The sequence below is a fragment of the Sceloporus occidentalis genome, unplaced genomic scaffold (genome assembly GCF_023333645.1).
Source record: "Sceloporus occidentalis isolate IW3139 unplaced genomic scaffold, rSceOcc1.0.p SCAF_3, whole genome shotgun sequence".
NCBI classification, from domain to species: Eukaryota; Metazoa; Chordata; class Lepidosauria; order Squamata; family Phrynosomatidae; genus Sceloporus; species Sceloporus occidentalis.
In genome coordinates, this window is record NW_028316983.1 from 114,896,936 (window position 1) to 114,918,179 (window position 21,244).

A 21,244-nucleotide genomic window follows, 5' to 3' on the forward strand; every position below is an offset into this window, starting at 1 on the left:
GAACTGGTATGGTATTAGCGTCTGCAGTCCAGGAAGCCCATAATTCCCTTGTAATGCTGGTGCAGGTCCATTTACAGGCCCCATTCTAAGTGCTGGCCGTGACTTGTAAAGCCTTAGATGGCTCAGAGTCCAAGTTATCTGAAGGACTGTATTTTCCAGTATGAGTCTGAGAGAGCTTAGAGATCTTCACCTCTCCATTTAAATTCAGTTCCTTCCCCTTTGCTCCCTTTTGCAAGCCTTGGCTTCCCAAGGAAAAACCTCTCCATTTAAATCCAGTTGCTTCTATTTATTTTTGCAAAACCTGGTTTCCCAAGGAAAAACCTCTCCATTTAAGTCCAATTGCTTGTCTTTTGCTCTCTTTGCAAGACCTGACTTCCCAAAGAAAAACCTCTCCATTTAAATCCACTTGCTTCTCTTTTTGCTCTCTTTTGCAAAACCTGGCCTCAGGGAAAACCTCTCCATTTAAACCCAGTTGCTTCCTTTCTCAATCCAATGTTAAAAGTAAACCTCTCCTCCAGCACCTGAGAGTTGACTGGGAGAGGTCCAGAGAAGGAGGGAGGTAAGTGGTATTTCCCCCTTTCCATCCTTCTTTATAGAAATTTTACCCTCGACATATCCACCATGGGTCATATCAAAATCCAGGATTTTGACCTTGAAACCTTCCCTCGACTTATACATGAGGTCGACTTATACATGAGTATATACGGTAAAATAAGCAACAACATAAAATACGAATAAAAAGCATTTAAATTAGCTAAAATTATAGGTACTTGGAGGTGAGACATCTATCTTTCTTGGGGTGAACAGGGGCTATCAATATCAGTGGAGGGGAGGTTAATCTGCAAAGGCTTGCCAGAAGAGATCCGTCTCAACAGCCTTTTTAAAGGCTTCTAGAGTGGTAATATGACGGATCTCCTCCGGCAGGTCATTCCATAGCCTAGGAGTGGCAGATGAAAAGGCCCTCTGGGTTAGCACAGCCAATCTGGTCTTCTTAGGCTGCAGTAGATACCTCCCAGAGGACCTGAGTGTGCGGGGTGGATTATGTGGAAGGAGGTGCTCCCGCAAGTAGTCTGGGTCCAGGCCATGTAGGGCTTTAAAGGTTATAACTAACACCTTGTATCGTGCCTAGAAACCATTTGGCAACCAATGGGGATATTTTAAAGCAGGTGTTATATGGTTGGTTCTAGATTTACCTGTGACCAGCCTGGCTGCTATATTTTGCACTAACTGAAGTTTCCAAACTTGGCACAAGGGTAGCCCCATGTAGAGCACATTGCAGAAGTAAAGGCGAGAGTTTACCAACGCATGTACCACTGTTTCTAGGTTGCCCGGGTCCAGGAAGGGATACAGTTGGCGTATCAGCTGAAGCTGATAACAGGCACTCCTGACCAGCGCTCTCAAGCTGGATTCTTTCTGCGGTGTGTTTGGGACCTGGACTGCCTTGGGATTCAAACTCAGAGCAGGGAGAGCTTCCTGTGGTCTGGAAGGAGACTGGCAGTTTGTGGAACCGCTCCCATCTGTGGTTCAGCCACCAGTCCATTAGGTGTGGTCTGGGTCTTTTGGTGGAAGTCGCTGTTTTGGGACATAGAGATATTTTTCCTCAGGATGGTCACAGGAAGGATTCTCTAGTTTGGAGGCATGTTGGCCCTCCTTATCCACTGATTTTTTTTATCCATGGATTCACGCATCCACGGCTTGTAAATATCTTCAAAAAGTATAAATTCCAAATAGCCAACCTTGATTTTCCATTTTTTATAAGGGACACCATTCTACTATGCCACTGTATTTAATGGGACTTGAGCATCCACAGATTTTGGTATCCACAGTGGATCCTGGAACCAAACCCCAGCATCTGGATACTAAAATATTACTCCTATCTGGTGTTGCTCTGCTGTTGAATTTGGGAAGGGTGGCTGTTTCCAAAGTGGGCGATCCAGGTCATTTTGTGCAATAACTGTGTTTTACCCAGAATGGGCGCAAGAAGGTGTTGCCTGTGGATGTTCAGACTTGGTTGCATCATTCCCTTGGAATATTGAAGCACTGGTGAATTTGGTGGATTTTGAGAGTGGAGGCTTCGGGCTGTTTTCTAAAACATACGTGTTTGCCAGGAATGGGTACAAAGCCCAAAGAATCATAGACCCCTGAAATAATAAGGTTAATGTCTTAGACGACTCCATGTCCTTCCATTAAAAATCATCTTTGCTTTCTCTTTACTTAGAAACAGTTACTGTTTATACTCATGTATAAGTCTAGAAATTTGGGTCAAAAAATTTACCCCAAAAAACCTGAATCAGCTTATCCACAGGTCAGTGCAAGTACTATATCTTAACTCTTATTTTAAAAAAGGCACAATCCCCTGGTGAAAGGCAAGAGTATAATCTGCTCTGGAAGCACTAATCCCCTGCCCACTCTGTCATACGTCCAGCCTTAAGATTGAGCCTGCTGGAATTTTGTATGTTCTTTGGCATTGTTTTCTTTTGCTTCATCCTTTAGGTCCTTTGCTTTATGGCCCTAAGATTTACCCTCAACTTATGCATGGGTCATATCAAAATCCACAATTTTGGTCCCAAAACTTGTCTTCGACTTCTACATGAAGTCAACAACCGAGTATATATGGTAAGTTTGACACTAATATTCGATGTTTTAATCCATAGTATCCATAGTAAGAACACAATTAGTAGTGTCTCTTTTTATATAATACATTCTTTATTGCGTTTTTGATAGATAAAATTAAAAAAACCCAAAGTGCAAAGGAATGTACTTCCACTTACTCTTAGTTGGTACATTCTTATCCTGAAATATTTTTTTAGTAAAGTTTTATTATTTTCCCTATCCACACATACAATTAAATCACGTACATTACGCATACATTAAAACATTTGTTACTACATTTACTGTTCTGCTGATGAAAGGTTCACAGTCTCCTCTACCCCAAAGCCCTTCCATACATTTCCATTTCCATTTCCACTTCCTTTCTACGTCTTATCCTCAATCTCTTCCCATAATCCTCCCATCTAACCTCACTTCTCCCTTCCTTCTTCACTTCTCCCCTTTTCATCCTTAAATATCATACTTCTTCTCTCTCATTTCATTTCTTTCCTTCTCCATCTTTCTTGCACATATCCCCTACATGCCCTTACCTTCTTCAACTTACTTTACCCACTTGTTTCCTTCCCATATCTATCAAATTACCATAACTATCTACCTAGTTATTAACATTTAATCTAAACTGACTTCTTGAAAAACTCTCTTTCCATTCTTTCAAGAAAACCTCCTCACTGTCAATTTGATCTTGCATTTTGTTATATGAAGTGACTTTCTTTTTCTTTCTAATTTAACATTTTCTTACTTAACAGTACTATAATCCCATCAAACCCCAATTTATTAAATTTTTATACTTACTCTCTTATATATTCTGTAACATTCATCTATACCCTATGTCAATCCTAAAACTGCTTTTTCTCTCCATTGTTCTCTCAAAAATTCAGTAACCTTCCCCAAATCCTTATATATCTTTCTTCTTCCAAACTTGAGCAAAGGTGATCTTCACCAATGTTATTAAATAAAATAATATTTTGCCAAGTTTATTTTCTAATTCAATTTCCAGAATTCCTAAAAGGTAATCTATCCTGAAAGAAATTTTTGACCCTTTCATAGGTTCTCTCCTTTTTATCTAAATTATACCCACATCTTGAGAGGTTCATTAATCCAGACTACTTATAATTATTCTTTTTAATTAGTTTTCTAATAAAGCAATATATATTAGTAGTGTCTTTTAATGAAGTAAGTTTTCCAAATATATCAAAGCAAATGTCTGAAGTTATGTGCAATGTGCAGCTTCAGTTAACTATGGTGATGGCTTTAGCGTTGTCTTCTAGTATATTATTATTCATCTCAAGGCTCAGTTCCTGCATTAATTTGGAAACAGACTCTTCTCCATCTCCAGCTGCAGCACATGCCATTGTTCCTTCCGTTGTAGCAGAAAACTCTTCAGAAGGCTTCATAATAGTCACTCCATAGCCATTGTTACTGTGAATATGATTGTTTTTCATCCTTAGCTTAGGAAGTGGAAGGACCTATTAAGGAATCAAAATTTTGTTTATGAACAGTTGTCTTTTTAGCCAGTTTATTCAGATTTACATTCCTGTGCTTCCACCTCTCTTCCAAAAACATTATTAAGAGTGGCAAGCCACAAAGATTTACCTTAATATTAATTCCACCACGATTACCGCCGGAGGGGTCACAGGTTCTAAAGGTATTGCAGTGGTGAATGTTATTACCCTCCAAAATAGCTGTGCTTCCTGGATATAACTCAACTCCAGCACCCTGAATGCAAAAAGCAAAATCCCCCAGTTAGTTTAATGAGCCTCTGCAGCTTGGGTCCCTCCTCGGGACACAACCAGGGTGGTTGATAGGTTTGGGAAGCCATCTCTGACCTGCCATCCTCCTTCTGGCTTTCTAGTAACAAACTCTGTGCTGGGGTGACGGCACATGTGCCCACAGAGTGGGCTCTGGGTGCCACCTCTTACAAGCATGCCATAGGTTCGCCATCACTGGTATATACCCATACAAAGTCAACCATTTTTTTTTTTACTTATACAGTATATACACTGCAGCTTTTTAAATTCTTGAAGCTGAAACCTGTTTTATTAAATTTTAAAATGTCAATTTGCATGTATTGCATGTTCAACATGTGGAGGAAACACTAGTTCATCACTATTTCCTGTTTTCTGCTTGGGGGCTAACAGATAGGGATTTAGATTGAGGACATAGAAAGGAAGGTATACTTCTCCTCAGGGTGCTTTTCTAATCTAATTTCCATTTTTTTGTGTTAAAACACTGGAGGAACCTTTCACAGTGCAATTGATTTTGGTTTCAACAGTTTCCTTCATTTAAACCATATTGGATGTTTCAATGATGGTGTTTTCACCAGAATTGCTTGCTACCATTTCTGGTCAATAGCAAATTGACAAATGAACGATCTTTGTTCTTTCAGGTATTAAAAAACTTAACATATTAGTGAAGCAACAATTTCATTAGAAGAATACAGTGATAAAGCTTTTCCTGGACTAGACTATTTACACCAGGTTTTGTGTATATGTGTAGGATGTCTGTAACTGAAACTCTCCTATGGAAAAACTACCTGAACATAGAAAGCTAACATGATTAGACAGAATGGTGGCACATTAGCCTTTATATGGATATGTTACTTTTCTTGTTTATAAAAAGTCTTTCTCTCATAAGGAGATTGGTCAAGCAAACAGCCTCCTTTGCATTGCATGAAACAATCTACCACTTGGTAATGCTGATGGTAAAACTGATCCTTAGTTGGAATGAAGATTGTGCACCTCGGCTGTTCAACATTAAAACGTATGTCCAAGAAACTAGACAGAAGTATAAGCATGCAACATATAAACAATCTGAAAGCTCAAAATATTTGTCAAGTGGAGGCCTATGTAACAAAATACATATGGCCTCTTCTGACAGCTATCAGTTACCTATTAGTAAGTATGAGGTGTAGGTGAAGAGAATGGTGACTATTGCCATTTTTTTTTAAAAAAACTTATTTTAATCTACTTTGCCCCATGAGAGTGAAGACCAGCCTCTATGGCTGTTTCAGCACTGTAGAAATAATACAGACTGACACCACTTTCATTGCCATTGCTCAATGTTATGGGATTCTGGGAACTGTAATTTGTTCAGTGGCACTAGAGCTGATAGAAAAGGTCAAATGTCTCACAAAACTACATCCCAGAATTCCATAGCATTGGGCCATGACAGTTAAAGAGGTGTCAAACTGGATTATTTCTGCAGTGTGGATGCAAGGCAAGTTGGAAAAATGAGAAGCACAACTCAAATAGGGAGTGCAATGATAGAAAACCAGTGGAGTTACACAGACTTTGATTAGAGATAGGAAAGAGAATGATCAGTCCAATTAAAAACATATACAAGCCAAAGCATGGAAAGGAAACTGCTGTTAAAATCTCTTTTAGTAGTCATCCTGCATTAATAGGGAGGCCTCCTCATATTTAGTGTGGTCTTTTATTAAAATGTTTTACACAATTTTAGAAAGCTAGATAAATCTGAAATTTGTCTAGTATCTCTGTGTAGTCAAATTTTTGCAACATCAGTTTCCCCTTCCAATTAAAGTGTGTGTGTGTGTGTATCTTCGTCGTGGTCTCTGCAAATCACACAAATGGGTTATTCTGAACCTGCGCAGCAATGTTTGGAAACTTCTAGAATCTCTGGGCAAAAATTAGTTTGCAACTTTTTGCAACTTTCTGGCAGTAGCTCCACCCACCCTATATATTTCCCCCAACGGTCCTGCTCTTCCCCAGTTCCTTCGTTCCACCACAACTTTCAGCTCGAATAACTTTGCTAGCTCGGTTCACTCCTTGCTATCGGCCTTTGTGTAAAAATCTCTAGACTCTTAATCATCAGACTTATTTCTTGACCATTCTTACAGATCATCCCTTCGACTTTGTTTGCTAACTTCAGATTTGACCACGGTATTGTTGAAAACCACTCTTTCTAAATGACTTCTTTCAAGAGGTGCTTGAGGTGTGGGTAAAAATGCCAATTTCGAATGGACTTGATAGATGTGTCCTCTGCCTGGAGGGGACCCATAACTCCAAGGCTTGTCCCCATTGTAAGGCCATGATGTCTCAGGCCTTGAAAAACCGGGACCAGAAACTGCAGGCCTTTTTGTATGAAAAGGCCCTCCAGCCGCCAGCCCATGCCTCTGTCTCAGATCAGGAGCTCACCATGAGGCCATCCACTTCAACCTCTCCTCCCAAAGAGAAATCTCTTAGATCGGAAAAGGGACGTGGAGACAAGGCTAAGAAATCCTCCAAGAGGAAACATGGAGACAGGCGTGAAAAGTCCTCCAAATCGTCAGGTCACACCAAAGAAGAGGCACCTAGACAGGCTAGATCTGCTTCACCTGTGGCTAAGTCCAGCCGCAAGTGCCCTTCAAGCACAGTCTCACCCCCTCACCCCCGTGGCTACAGCCTCGGCTACTGTCTTGGGCCCTCCAGTGGTCTCTGCTTCTGTTTTGGTGTCTTTGGACCCGAAAGACCTTCCATTCCGTCTCGTCATCTTACCTTTATGGAGGACAATCTTGAAATCATCCGCCTTGACCAAAGTTCCGGGTCAGAGGGTGAGATTTGGGAACTGGAGCCACCAATTCTGACACCCTCAGTCTGTGTGGATAGGTCTCAATCCCGATCATCCCCCATGTCGGGACTGAGTGAATCTTGGTACAGTAGCCAACGAGGCCCAAATACAGGAAGAGGACAACAGTGATTTGTTCAACCTCTATCTTGACATCGTCTATGACCGTCAAGCCAGACAATATTTGTTGGCAGTGGACGTTCTTCATCTTTGCTGGAACCTACCCGGCCCAATAAGGGTGATGGCTCCACCATGAGTGCGAGGGATCCAGCACCACCCCGGTCTGAGGTACTGAACCAGAGACAATCACCTCCTCCCAGGCCCCATTTTCCCACTCCTCGGGGATCTCCAGACCGAACCTACAGAAGATCTCGTTTTCCTTCTCATTCTCGCTCCTCTACACTGGATTTTTATGATGAGAAGTCTCCATCACCGCAAAGATTTGGTGAGCCTGACGCTCCGTCCCCTATGGATGATGTCAGATTATTTTCGGACAGAATCATCTGGATGGCTGCTGCCCTAGAGCTCGAAGTCTCTCATGCTGATGAAGACGTGCTCAACCCCATCAAACTAAGAATCCATGGTTCTATTCCGGCCTCTCCTTCTCTGGGTTACCTCCCATCCCTAGAGAAGATCACTAAGAGGTCATGGAACACCCAGCCACAATTGCGTCCACCTCATGCAAAATTGAAAACCTCTACCGTGTGGCACAATCTGGCTCTGCTTGGCTTTTCCAACACCCGAAGTCTAACTTGGCCACTGTAGAGGGATCTCAGGTGGCCTTTACCCCTTGTACATCTTCTTCTCTGACAGACAAAGAGAGCAAGAAGATTGATGGGTTAGCCAAAAAATTCTATGCCTCGGCAAACCTTGAAGATAGCCAATTATATTGCATGTATGGAGGCGTACATACAGCATTTGATGGAAAAGTTGGAGCTAGCTATCAACATACTCCCCGAAGAGAGAAGGAGGTTCGCCACTGCTATCGGGAATGAGACCCATCTTGTAGGAGGACAGCAAATCATCTCTGCCAGACACTCAACAGACTGTGCCACGAAGGTCCTATCAGGATCTATTGCTCTTTGACGCTATGCATGGCTCTGTCCCTCTGACCTGACTCCACATGCCAAATCAGCCATCGAAGACATGACTTTCGATGACTGGACTCTTTAACCGGGGGACAGACAAGAAGTTAAATTTCCGCTATCAGATGTAAGCAGCCACAAAAAAGCATGGCATGTCTTTGTTTAGAGTAAGATCTCCTCGACCTCGTTACAGTTCTCAGCGTCCTTGGTATCCACCATACCAACAACGTCTGTACCAACAACAGGAGCATCAATACCAGACCCAGGACAGGCCTCATCAGCATCAGCTTTCCCAGTCTTCTTCTTCCTCCTCGGGCCACCGTCAGCCTCCTTAGCCTAGATATCAGCAAGGTTACCAAAAAAAAAAAAAAAAAAGATTCTCAAGGCAAGAAAAGATATTGAAATGTTGCCACGCACTTCGTCACCATCTTCGGTAATAGATTAAGGCCCTATTTCAACATCTGGGCCTCTATCATCTCCGACTTGTGGGTCATAGACATTGTTCATAGGGGCTATGCCCTTGAGTTCGAAGAGCTCCCTACCACCCAAGTTGTTATTTCCACTGTCCCCTCAGACACCCTACTCAATGAAGTGTGCTCTCTGCTGGAAAATGGCACCATCGAACCTGTAGACCCCCCACAAGCCTGATATTGCTTGTTTTCTAAGTATTCCCCTGTCCCAAAACGGGACTCTGGTCTTAGACCCATTTTGGGCTTACATCACTTATACACTTTTATTGTTTATCATTGCTTTAGAATGGTAACCCTTGCTTCCATTCCACCACTTTTGCAGAAGAACTCCTGGTTTGTGACTCTCAACCTGAAGAATGCCTATTTTCCCATCGGGATTCGAGAAGATCATCGGAGGTTCCTCGCCTTTGCTATTGGGACCGAGATGTTCGAATACAGGGTTCTTCTGGTCGGCCTCTCATCTGGTTCCCTTGAAGCAGGTGCATGGCACCGGTAATCTCTTACCTGCATCAAAAAGGGGTCACAGTCTTCCCCTACTTGGAAGACTGGCTCTTCACGACTCCATCCTGAGAGAGACTACTCTAAGATGTCTAATTCACTCTGTCTCTCATAGAGTCTCTTGGCCTCAAGGTCAACTTCGATCAGTCCCATCTGACGATGCTCAGCTCCGAGACCTCCATGGTATACTTACCTCAAGACAGGGTTCCAGGCTCTATCCGCAGAGATCGGGCATGCCTTCCATGGAGACGCATAGAGGCTCATCTCATCCAAGTAGCCATGGGACACCTGGCCACCTTCATCACCCTGTGGGTGAGACTTCATTTGAGACCATTCCAATCCTAGTTTCTCTCCATTTTCAATTCCGTGTGGGATCCTCCATCCACGTTGCTCGCTGTCTCGAGAACAGTTTAAAGATCCTTATGATGGTGGCTCAAACCCAACAACATGTGTTTCGGCATGCCCTTCCTGCCCCCACAACTGTACATCACTCTGACAACATATGCCTCACTACAAGGTTGAGAGGCACACACTCTGAACTTTATCAACAAGGACAAATGGATTGTATCAGAAAGCCATCTCCACATCAACGCCTTAGAGATGTTGACAGTGAAGAAAACACTCAGAGCCTTTCAGTCACTCCTTTCCAACAAGGTAGTACTCCTTCTGATGGACAACACCACCATCATGTACTACCTAAACAAACAAGGTGGCACAAAGCCCAAGACGCTGCTTGATATCATCCTCAGGATCTGGGACTGGTGCATCAACAACACAATTCTTCTCCAATCCATACATCTCCCAGGAAAAGAGAACAAACTGTCGGACCAAGTCAGCAGATCCTCCAACCCATGTTACGAGTGGTGACTCCATCCCAAGACGCTCACCCGCCTCTTTCAACTATGGGGGGAACCAATGATTGACCTCTTTGCCTCATCTCTGAACACTCACTGTACCAAGTTTTGCTCTCGGACCCGTGCTCTGGACTCCCTAGGAGATGCCTTCCAGTTTGAATGGTCAGAAGGACTGGTTTACGCCTTTCATCCCTTTCCACTCATCATGAGGGTCATGGCAAAGATGACGTCAGACCACTCCAATGCCATCCACATCATTTTGTGGTGAGTGAGACAACTGTGGTTTACCCCTCTACTCCATCTGTCCCAGAGGAATTACTTCCAGCTAGATTTCCATCCCGACCTCTTCTCTTTCCATAGAGGCCTAGTTCTGCATCCAGACAGAGAATCTCGCATTGGTGGCATGGAGGATTTGTCCTTAAGGTCCTTGCCTGATCCCATCAGGACTGTTATTCGGCCTGCACAAAAGCCTTCAACACAAAAATCTTACCAATGTAAGTGGAACAAGTTCCTGGCCTTTCTCTCCGGGAGGGACATTCTTCCATACCGATCATTGGTCCCGACGGTGCTGGAGTTCTTGATGTCCCTGGTGAACTTGGAACTGTGTCTGACCTCCATCAAGTGTTACCTGTCAGCTATTTGTTCTCATTGCCATTTCGAGGGCAGGTCTTCCCTATTCAAGGAGCCCTTGGTAAAGAGATTCCTTAGAGGGTTCAACAACTTGCATCCTCCCTCTTTGGTACCAATACCAGCATGGAGTTTGGACCTTGTGTTTTCCTGCTTGGCATCCAAGGCCTTTGAATCCATGGCCACTATAGACATGAGATTGCTGACCTGGAAAACAGCTTTCCTGGTGGCCTTCACTTCTGCTCACCATACGAGCGAGCTTTGTGCTTTGCTGGTGGACCAGCCCTACCTACGGTTCCACAAGGTCAAAGTGGTCCTCTGTACTGATATCACCTTCCTTCCGAAGGTGGTGTTGGCTTTTCACATGAACCAGGACATTGTTTTGCTGACATTGGGTCCGACCCTGACCACTGATACCGAATGCCAGCTCCATGCCTTGGACGTTCGGAGGGCATTGGCCTTCTATCTGGACAGAGCTTTGGGTTCGAGGCACTCCAAGAGACTGTTCGTGTGCTGCTCGGAGGCCAAAAGGACTACCTATGACTGCGCAGAGGTTTTCCAAATGGGTGTCTGGTACCATCCACCTTTGCTATGAACTATCTGGTAGACCTCTCCCTGCTTGGGTTTGTGCCCATGCAACTCAGGCGGTAGCTGCATTCTCCGCTTTTCTGATTGGGGTGCCTTTGGAGGATGTCTGCAAAGCTGCTGTCTTATCCCAGCCATTGACTTTCATCAAACATTACATGCTGGACACCAGGACTAGACAAGATGCAGCTTTTGGGAGGGCAGTGTTGTTTCTGGTTTACACTGACTTATCTTTGACTTGGATTTCAATTGGTATTGCACTGAATTGCCATTGTTTGCATATGTTCTATGCTTTGTGATTGATGTTTTATTTACCTGCACTCCTTGAGTGACTTTGGCAATTGCACTGACCAGTTTATTGTTGATTGATATATGCACTGCATACCATCTTGCATTTACCTCTTACTTGAAACGAGAGAGTATGACAATGTGACTATGACAAGTGCACTTTGAATTCATGAGTTCATTGTTGTTAATAAATTCAATTTGTTTGAACTTACAAATTTGTGTCATGACACTCCTTCTGCCACTGACCAAAGCTTGTCAGTCTAACCCTTTTGTGTGATTCGCAGAGACCACGAAGAAGAAGGACAGGTTGCTTACCTGTAACGGTATTTCTTCGATTGGTCATCTGCGAATTCACACAAATGCCGCCCATCCTCCCCTCAGTTTCCTGCTCAGTTTTGCTAGCTTCAGCTGTCACTTCTTGCACAGCGTACAGACCTGGGGAAGAGTGGGACCATTGGGGGAAATATAGGGTGGGCAGAACTACTGCCAAAAAGTTGCAAACTAACTTTTACCCAGAGATTCTAGAAGTTTATGAGCATTGCTGTGCAGGCGCAGAATAACCAATTTGTGTGAATTTGCAGATGACCACTCGAAGAAATACCATTACTGGTAAGTAACCTGTCCATATATATGTGGAATTAAATAGGACTAAATTTTAAATGGACATATACAAAACAATCCTTTTTTTGGGGGGTCAGTATACTCACTGTTTTATGCAAACATTTTACACTCACACATACATATTGCATCATATGCTGCACTGAAAGAGTACCTCAGCTCCAGTAATCTCGCTGTTTATAACTGTCAAAGAAGCTCCAGCAAATACACAGATGCCAGTTCCATCACACTTCAGTACACAATTCTCCAAAGCTGTGTGTCCAGATTCTACGACTACAATACCGTCAACAGTCCCTTGTTGTATTAAGGTAATATTCATTAATTTCACATTTTGGGCCCTGGATACTACAAAGCTCTCATGATCAGGCTCTGAAGTAATTATAATTTCCTCTGGTCTTCCAGCTCCTAAACAAAATAGGATATTTTAGTTATTAACATTAGGTCTCACTCCTTTTAAAGTGATTCTTTGGTATTTCAAATGATTGAGCAGTGCTGCACATTGCCACAATTGCTTCACCTGTACTATGTATATTATGCTTCATGTATATGATGCCTCTCCAACAGATAAAAACAAGAACTGCCTTGACAGAAAACTTTAAATGATTTGTGTTTTAATCAGCTTTCTGTCTGTCAGGTTTTTTTTTTAGGTTTTCTTAATCATCTGTTCATTAAAAATCATAGCAGCTGCTTCTAATCTGGTAACTGTAAACACAAAAGAAAAAGATAAATATTCTGCTGACCTTTAATAATGATATCTTCAGTTAACATTGAAAGTCTTGCTGCCTTATATTCTCCAGGGAAGAGAAGGATATGATCTCCACTATAACAGCTGTCCAAAGCAGAGTTTAAGTTATCACACTGTTCAATAATTGTATTGGAAGAGAAATCTTTAACCTGGACATACTGTATGAAAGAGAGAATGTGAAAAAAGGGAATTAAGTCAATATCAAATTGCTGCAACTGTTACAACCCCATTTATAAATCAGAAATGAGGAATTATTTGAAAACATAAATCCAATTTAATTATAAACACTACAGTCAGGAATAGAGACATTTTGAAATTACTGAGTGCAATAACAAAATACCTTATCAACCCAAAAATACTCGTCTTTATCTCTTTTGCCAGCATGTTTGAAGCATCAGTCTATGAAGACAGTTTAACAAAGCAAATTAAAATTTGAAAAAAAACAACCTTCGGTCTACCGTAAATGTGCTTAGTTAGAAAACAAGTCATATTCGTCCTAGCTTTAGTACCACACCCAAAACCACCACCGCCTCCCAAGAGCTGACATTGACTGAGACTGCTGTGAGGTAGAACAATTCTGTACATTATAGCTTAGGAAAGTGGGACACTATATAACTTGTGGAAGGGAGAGAAGAGATAGAAAAGAAGGAGGAGGAGCAACAAGTAGCAATCCGCCATTTGGATATTTCTACAAATGCACATTTCCTTACCATTTCCACTGTCACTGTTTTTGAAACAATATAAGTTATTGTTTTTCTGTCTTCTCTGTATCCTTTCCTTCGTTTCAGTATTCTTCGGAAAAAAGGTTCATGAACCCTGAAATTGAAATTGAACTCGAAACTTCAGTTATTTTAAACAAAGCGTTCTGTGGATGTATGTTAAGCAAGCTAGCCTCCAGTACACATACCACTCTATTTTTTTCCAGATTTAAACAAATGCAGATATTTAGGCCTGAACAATATCACTATCCAAAATGAACATGCCAGGAATGTCTGGCACTAGAAACGCTTTTCAAATGCAGAGCAAACCAAATATGAAATATTCAGTGTTTTTTGCTTTTTCTCCAGTCAATTAATTTACAACTGAAACTATCCACAGCAGTCCCCAGAAATGCATACCATCAATCATGACTTTTATTTTGTTGTTTTGTAAAAACAGCATTTTTACAACCACAAGGAGAACTGAATTCATTGAAGACAGAGCCTAACATGTCCTGGAGCAGATGACTGCCAAGACAATGAACTACTAATATCAAAAGTGAGAATGAAACTAAAGAAGAATGCTAAACCAACCAGCATGCCAAAAGAAAATTTGTAGAGCATCCTAATGGAATCTAAAGACAAAGTGAAAAACAGATTTGCACGACTAATCCTGGTTAATTGAGAACCAGAGGAACTTTGGAATTAAACCAGGTATATTGTCAATGAGTAGTGCAGAAAGACACTATCTGTAACCAAAAGGAAAGCTACAGATAAGACTCAATGGATTGCAGATGAAACTCTTCAAACAGTCAAGGATAGAAGACAAAACAAATAGGTGACAGAAATAGAGCCCAAACCCTAAATGCCACTACTATAATAATCAAGGCAGAAAAACAGAAGAAGAAAATGGAAGAAGGTGAGACCTCTTCTACAAGATCTAAGAGATCAAAGAGAAATTAAATCAAGAGTGGGGATGGTTTATGACCAACAGGCGAACATATTGCATGATCAAATAGAAATATAAAGAAGATGAGAACAATACACTGAAGATCTATATAAAAGAGATGAAAGAATGACAGAAACATTTAAAGCAGAATCATACAAAGACAAACCCCCGATTTTAAAAAGTGAAGTATAGGCTGTACTCATAAATAAATCACCATGGACAAATGGCACACCAACGGAACTGCTTCGGTTCATAGAGACAGAATCCACTCTAGTCCTAACTACAATCTGACAACAAATATGGAAAACAAAACAATGGCCCACAGATTGAAAATGCTCAATATGCATTCCAATCCTCAAAAAGGGGGACAACAAGAATTACAGTAACAACAGGACCATCCCACTAATTTTGATGCATGCAAAGTGATGTGAAAAATTCTGCAATAAAGATGTTTACCTTATATAGAATAAGACGCGCCAGAAGCCCAAGGTTTTAGGGAAGAAAGAGGCACCTATGGATCATAGAATAGGGTGCCAATGTCTAAATATGGATAAATCTGCACATCTTGAGTTCTTAGAAAAGCGATCACCACTGCCATACATTGGTGAACACTCTTGGTGCCATGGAAAGACTGACTAGGAGAACCTTGTGCTGGTATAAGTCCCACCCCACCCTCTATTGTAAAATGAAGGTACTTCCGATGTTGTAGTCTGATTCCTATATGGAATTAGGCATTCCATAGGTCTATGGATTCAACCCAGTCCTCCTTTCTAAGGAATGATAGAATGGAATGAAGTGTCACCATTTTGAACTTGTGTGTATGTATCTGTTAATGCCATGTACATCCATGACTGGACGAAGACCTCCATCTCTCTTTGGGAGCATGAAATCCCATAATAAATATCCATCTTTCTTGCCGTGAGCTGACAGTTTTTCTATGGCATCTTTCTGTAACAGAGCAGAAATCTGTTCTATCAAAGGAATGGATGGAGAATTGTCACAGAATATGCCAGTGAGTGGAATACTTGAATTCTCTATGGTATAACCCAGACATATGATGGTTTATCCCAGGGGTTGGCAACCTCCGGCCCACAGGCCGGATGCGGCCCGCTGAGGCCTTTCGGCTGGCCCCTGCGCACTCCTGCCGCCGCCGATCCGGGCACCGCCATTTTGTTTCTCAAAATGGTGGCAAAGTCTCACGGGACCTTTCCCCACCATTTTGAGAAACAAAATGGTGGCGCCCTAGAGGCAAAGTCTCGCGCGACCATGGGAAAGGCCGCGCAAAACTTCACCGGCATTTTGATAAACAAAATGGTGGCAGCCTCTAGGAGGACCGTTGCTGTTGCTGGAGCCCTCAAGAGGGCTCCGGCGGTGGCAGCGGGCCTCCAGGACTTTTTTGCCGGCCTCTGACGGGGCCTGGGGCCCTGTTAGGGGCCGGCAAAGAGGGGGAGGCCTCCAGTGCTGGCGGCCCCCGCCGGCTCTTTCTCGGCCTCTGATAGGGCCTGGGGCCACGTCAGGGGCCAGCAAAGAGGAGGAGGCCTGGCCCCCGGAGGGTGGAAGCTCCACCCCCGGCATGCGGCCCCGCCCCTGGAGGGTGGAAGCTCCACCCCCCTGGCTTCAGCCCCCCAGTTGTCTAAGGGAGAGCAACCCGGACCCCGGATCAAAAAAGGTTGCCTACCCCTGGTTTATACCAAAGAATTTGTGGTGATGTTTTGCTAGGTGGAATAATAGCAGAATAGTCTGGAATCCTGAGATAGAATTGACTGCAGTGTAGCCTGATCCAAAAAGTCAAAATCTGGATTTGGAAAATGTGTATGATTCTTAGATACCAATGGTTGAAAACTTTGTGGCTTATACTGACATTTTTGTGGAAAAGATTATTGTTGTGATGCTATATGGGATAAACCAGAAGGCGACTTTGATCTGGAATATGTAGATGATTGTCATTACCCCTGAGATATCTAAGGATGGTACTGTTGCTTCTGGGTTCCAAATACCATCTTTTTTTGCTATTAGACTTGCCTTGAAGAGGTGATCGAAAGATTAATCAGTCTTGCTGTCATAGACATAATCACCATTGAATGGCACATCTTTTACTTTTCTGTGTGTGTCCTCTAATAGGCCAGTTGATCTCAGCTAAGCATATCTTCTTAGAGCTATTGCACCAGACATTACTTTATCTGCACAATCTCCAGTATGATGAGAAGACTGTATTTGTTATGTGGTGAATGGATGTGCCTCCTGATGAAACTGCAATTTTGCTTCTCTATGGTTGTCTGGCAAGTGGGGAATAAAAGATAACATTTTATCCCAGAGGAAACTTGGATAAGCTTACATGCAGTCTTTAAATTTTCCACTTTCACAGTCAGTGCTGCTGAAGAGTACAATTTCCTGAGAAAGATATCCAATGCCTTTCTCATGTACTGGAGCCTGATGTGTTGCCTGATTTTGATAATAATCTCTATAGAATTGGGTGTTGTATTCATAACCAAAGAAGATAGTCCTTCAGGTTGCATCCTATACATATTTTCATTCCACTTAGAGGCTGATGGTAAGGAAGCTGGTTTAATCCAAGATTGTTTGATTGATTATCAGACTGAAATTTTAAAGTAGTTGGGGCTTTTTCTCAGTTCTCATCTTTTTCCTTGCTCTCCACTAGTTCATTTTGGGGTGAAGCAGACTGGCAGCTTGGAGCCGCCTCTGGCCGCTCCAGCCCCAATTGGCACAGGACTGGGACGACTGGGCAGCCTGCTCTTGAAGTGGGCTTTTGCTACAGTCCCATACTACACTCCAGCAAGAGCAGCTTTTCACTGCTCCTTTTTGTGCCGGCTTTCTCCTACTCGGTGCACCCTCCGCACAACTTGCAGGTGCTTTGGGGGTGCGCGATTTCTGCAAACTCTGCCCCTGAAGAGGCCCAAAGCCAGTGCTTTTTGTTTGTCTGCTTTGGGACTCAGTCACAGAAAATCTCTACCTTACCTTTTAAAAACATACCTTACATACCTTACATGTAGAATAAATTTTGCACTGTACAACAGAGTACAGAATACTGTAGAGAGTACACTGTACATCAGAGTATTAGGTGCTCTGCATGTGAAGCCCCACACCAGTTACCTTTTCCCAGCCGCTGCTGAGCCCCTATTTTTTCTTAGCCCAGTCGGGGGGGGGGGGGGTTAAGGTCAGGTGATGAAGATCCCTGTCTTGGCTATGATGCAGACAAAAAGGATTTTTTCCTTCAGCTTCATTCCCGTTCCCCCTAAAGCTGACACCAGCTGCTTTTTCATTGACTGATTTGCCTCCCACTCCCCATCTTGACCTGTAAATGGCAGCAGCAGTCCTCTGGAGATTGACAGTTGTAAATAGGTTATGAGATTACTTTTTAACACAAACTAATTTACAGTCAAAGGGAACTAGTAGAAGATTTTGAATGTTGTGTAAAGGACTAATCAATAAGTTCCTGTGCACAACATATCAGAAAACATTGTTATTATTGTTGTTAACAGCTGGCTTCAACTCAACAACCCTGTGGATGAGGCATCTCCAAGAATCTGTCATTGACTGCCCTGCTCAGGGCATCTGTGGCCTCTCTGATCGAGTCTAACCATCTGCCATGTGGTCCTCCTCTCTTTCCACTGTCTTCTGCCTTTCCAGCATCATTGTCCTTTCTACTGATTCATGCCTTCCCATGAAGAGGCCAAAATACAACAGTCTCAATTTAGTCATCCTGGCTTCCAGGGAGAATTCAGGCTTTTTGGCCACTCATGGTATCTTCAGCACTCTTCTCCAGCTCCACATCTCAAATGGGATTTCTTCCTAGAATCATAGAAGCATAGAGTTGGAAGAGACCACAAGGGCCATCCAGTCCAACCCCATTCTGCTATGCAGTAAATCACAATCAAAGCATCCCCAGCAGATGGCTATTTAACCTCTTTTTAAAGACCTTTAAGGAAGGAGACTCTACTACACTCTGAGGGAGTGTGTTCCACTGTTGAACAGCCCTTACTGTTAGGGCTAATGTTGAGGTGGAATCTCTTTTCCTGTAGCTTGCATCCATTGCTCTGGGTCCTAGCAGCTTGCTTCCTCCGCAATGTGACATCCCTTCAGATATTTAAAGAGGGCTGTCATATCACCTCTTAACCTTCTCTTCTCCAGACTAAACATCCCCAGCTCCCTAAGACATTCCTCATAGGGCATGGTTTCCAGGCCGTTCACCATTTAAGTCACCCTCCTTTGGACACGCTCCAGTTTCTCAATGTCCTTTTTGAATTGTGGCGCCCAGAATTGGACACAGTATTCCAGGTGGGGCCTGACCAAAGCAGAATAGAGTGGCACTATTACTTCCCTTGATCTAGACACTGTACTTCTATTGATGCAGCCTAAAATTGCATTGGCCTTGTTAGCTGCCACATCACACTGTTGACTCATGTTCAACTTGTGGTCTAGTTGGACTCCTAGATCCCTTTAACATGTAGTTTTGTTCAGCCAGGTATCTCCCATCCTGTATCTGTGCATGTCTACTTTCCACACCAAGTGCAGTACTTTACAGTTCTCCGTGTTGAATTTCGTTTTGTTAGCTTTGGCCCAGCTTTCTAGTCTATTCAGGTCATTTTGAATTTTGGTCCTGTCCCCTGAGATATTAGCTGCTACTCCTAATTTGGTGTCATCTGCAAACTTGATAAGTATACCCCCAATTCTGTCATCCAAGTCATTGATAAAGATGTTGAATAGTACTGGCTCCAGGACAGAGCCCTGTGGGACCCCACTGGTCACTTCTCTCCAGGATGAAAAGGAGCCATTGTTGAGCACCCTTTGGGTTCGGCCAGTCAACCAATTACAATCCATGTAACAGTTGCCTTGTCTAGCCCACATTATACAAGGTTGTTTGCAGGAATGTCATGGGGAACCTTGTCAAAGGCCTTACTGAAATCAAGACACACTATATTTCTATCTGCTTTTTTCACTGTCCAGCTCTCACATCCGTACATGGAGGTGGGGAATACAATGGTTCGAACGATCCTCACTTTAGTGTTCAGAATTATATCTTTGCATTTTAGGATCTTGTCTAGTTCCTTCATAGCTGCCCTTTCCCATTCTTAATCTTCTTTTGGTTTCTTGATGACAGTTTCTGTTCTGGTCTATGTTTGATCCAGGGTATGGGAATTCTTTGACTAATTGGATTTTCCCATTGCCCAAGTTTTTGTTGTTCTGTGGTCATTACTTTTTGTTTTCTTAATGTTCAACATTAGGCTTGGCTCTTTCCTCCTTAACCTTCTTCAGTAATTGTTCAGGTACTTGCTGGTTTCTGTTAGTAGTATTGTGTCTTCTGCCTATCTTAGATTGTTAATGTTCCTTCGCCCAATATTCACTCCTGGTTCTCATTCTAAGTCTGCTGTGTGAACAATATTTTCTGCATACAAGTTGACTAAATAGGGTGATAGTATGCAAATTACCCCTTTGCTGATTGGGAACCACTCTGTTTTTCTGTATTCTGTTCGAACAGCAGCCTCTTCTCCTGAGTACAAGTTACACATCAGGACTATCAGATGCTGTGGCACTCAGAAAATATAATGTGTGCCAGCCTTAGTTACATGCATGTTTGTGACCAAAAGGATTCCAGTCATTTTAATTAGGTGTCATGGTTTGAGTATTGTACTACGACTCTGGAGAACAGGGTTCAATTCCGGTCTCAGCCCCTGGGTGACCCTGGCCAAGTTACAGGTTCTCAGCCTCGGGGGAAGGCAAAGGCAAACCATCTCTGAACAAATATTTCCAAGAAAACTCCATGGCCTTAGGGTCATGACTTAAAAGGTACACAAAGGGAAATGACTTGAAGGCACATAAAACCATCAAACTTTTAATTATCTAAATCTAGTAATATAATATTAAATAGAAACAAAAGAACCTAACAGTTCATGGAATCAAAATAACTGCAGAAATAATGCAGTTTGATACCACTTTAACTACCATGACTCGATGATGTGGAATTTCAGGGTTTGTAGGGTTTTTTTTTTTTAGCTATTTAGCCTTCTTCATTATAGTTCTGATGCCACAACAAAAACTAGAAAACCCTGGGATGCTACAAATCCCAGGATTCCATAGGATGGAGTTGTGGCAGTTAAAGTAATATTAAACTGAATTATTTCTGCATTGCAGATTCAGACTAGGAGGCCTCTGATTGGAGAAGGGAGGCTCCCAGCTCCCCTATTTCAGATCCATCAACTGGAGATGCTTGGGATTAAAGCATAAGGGTGCATGGAAAAAATGTGTTCAAGCAATGGAACTACCTTTCTCAGAACATCAGCAATGTACTACAAATCTAAAACAATTGGATGAGTTTTATTAGCATTACAAGAACACATACTACAGTCACTGAAGAATATAGGGCTCTGAACCAGCTGCTATGATTCCAGTTTTAGCAGCCTATAAACATCTAATGCTGCAATCTTGTAGCCATTTACCTTGCAATTAATCCCAGGAATTAGTAGTGAGCAGACACATATAGGACTGTTATGCAGTTTAGTACTAAGCTGACTATATTTATAATTTTAACTATATTTATTATAATTAATAAACAAAATGACAGACATTAAAATCAAATAACTGAAAAGCAGCCATTATTGTTTTACTTTAAAAGAACATTGTTGTTGTTGTTGTTTT

At 42.4% G+C, this 21,244-nt stretch overlaps 1 protein-coding gene across 1 annotated transcript in view; it reads right to left on the reverse strand.

Moving 5' to 3' along the window:
- Positions 1-2,959: 2,959 nt before the first annotated feature.
- LOC149316589 (testicular spindle-associated protein SHCBP1L-like) overlaps positions 2,960-21,244 on the reverse strand; it is a 29,533-nt gene continuing 11,248 nt past the window's right edge. The window contains exons 6-10 of the mRNA XM_089515883.1: positions 13,654-13,759; positions 12,939-13,101; positions 12,353-12,603; positions 4,204-4,326; positions 2,960-4,076 (exon numbers count right to left, since the gene is read on the reverse strand). Coding sequence (XP_089372009.1) covers positions 3,840-4,076; positions 4,204-4,326; positions 12,353-12,603; positions 12,939-13,101; positions 13,654-13,759 — 880 coding nt within the window. The 3' untranslated portion in view covers positions 2,960-3,839. The remainder of the gene's footprint in view (positions 4,077-4,203; positions 4,327-12,352; positions 12,604-12,938; positions 13,102-13,653; positions 13,760-21,244) is intronic.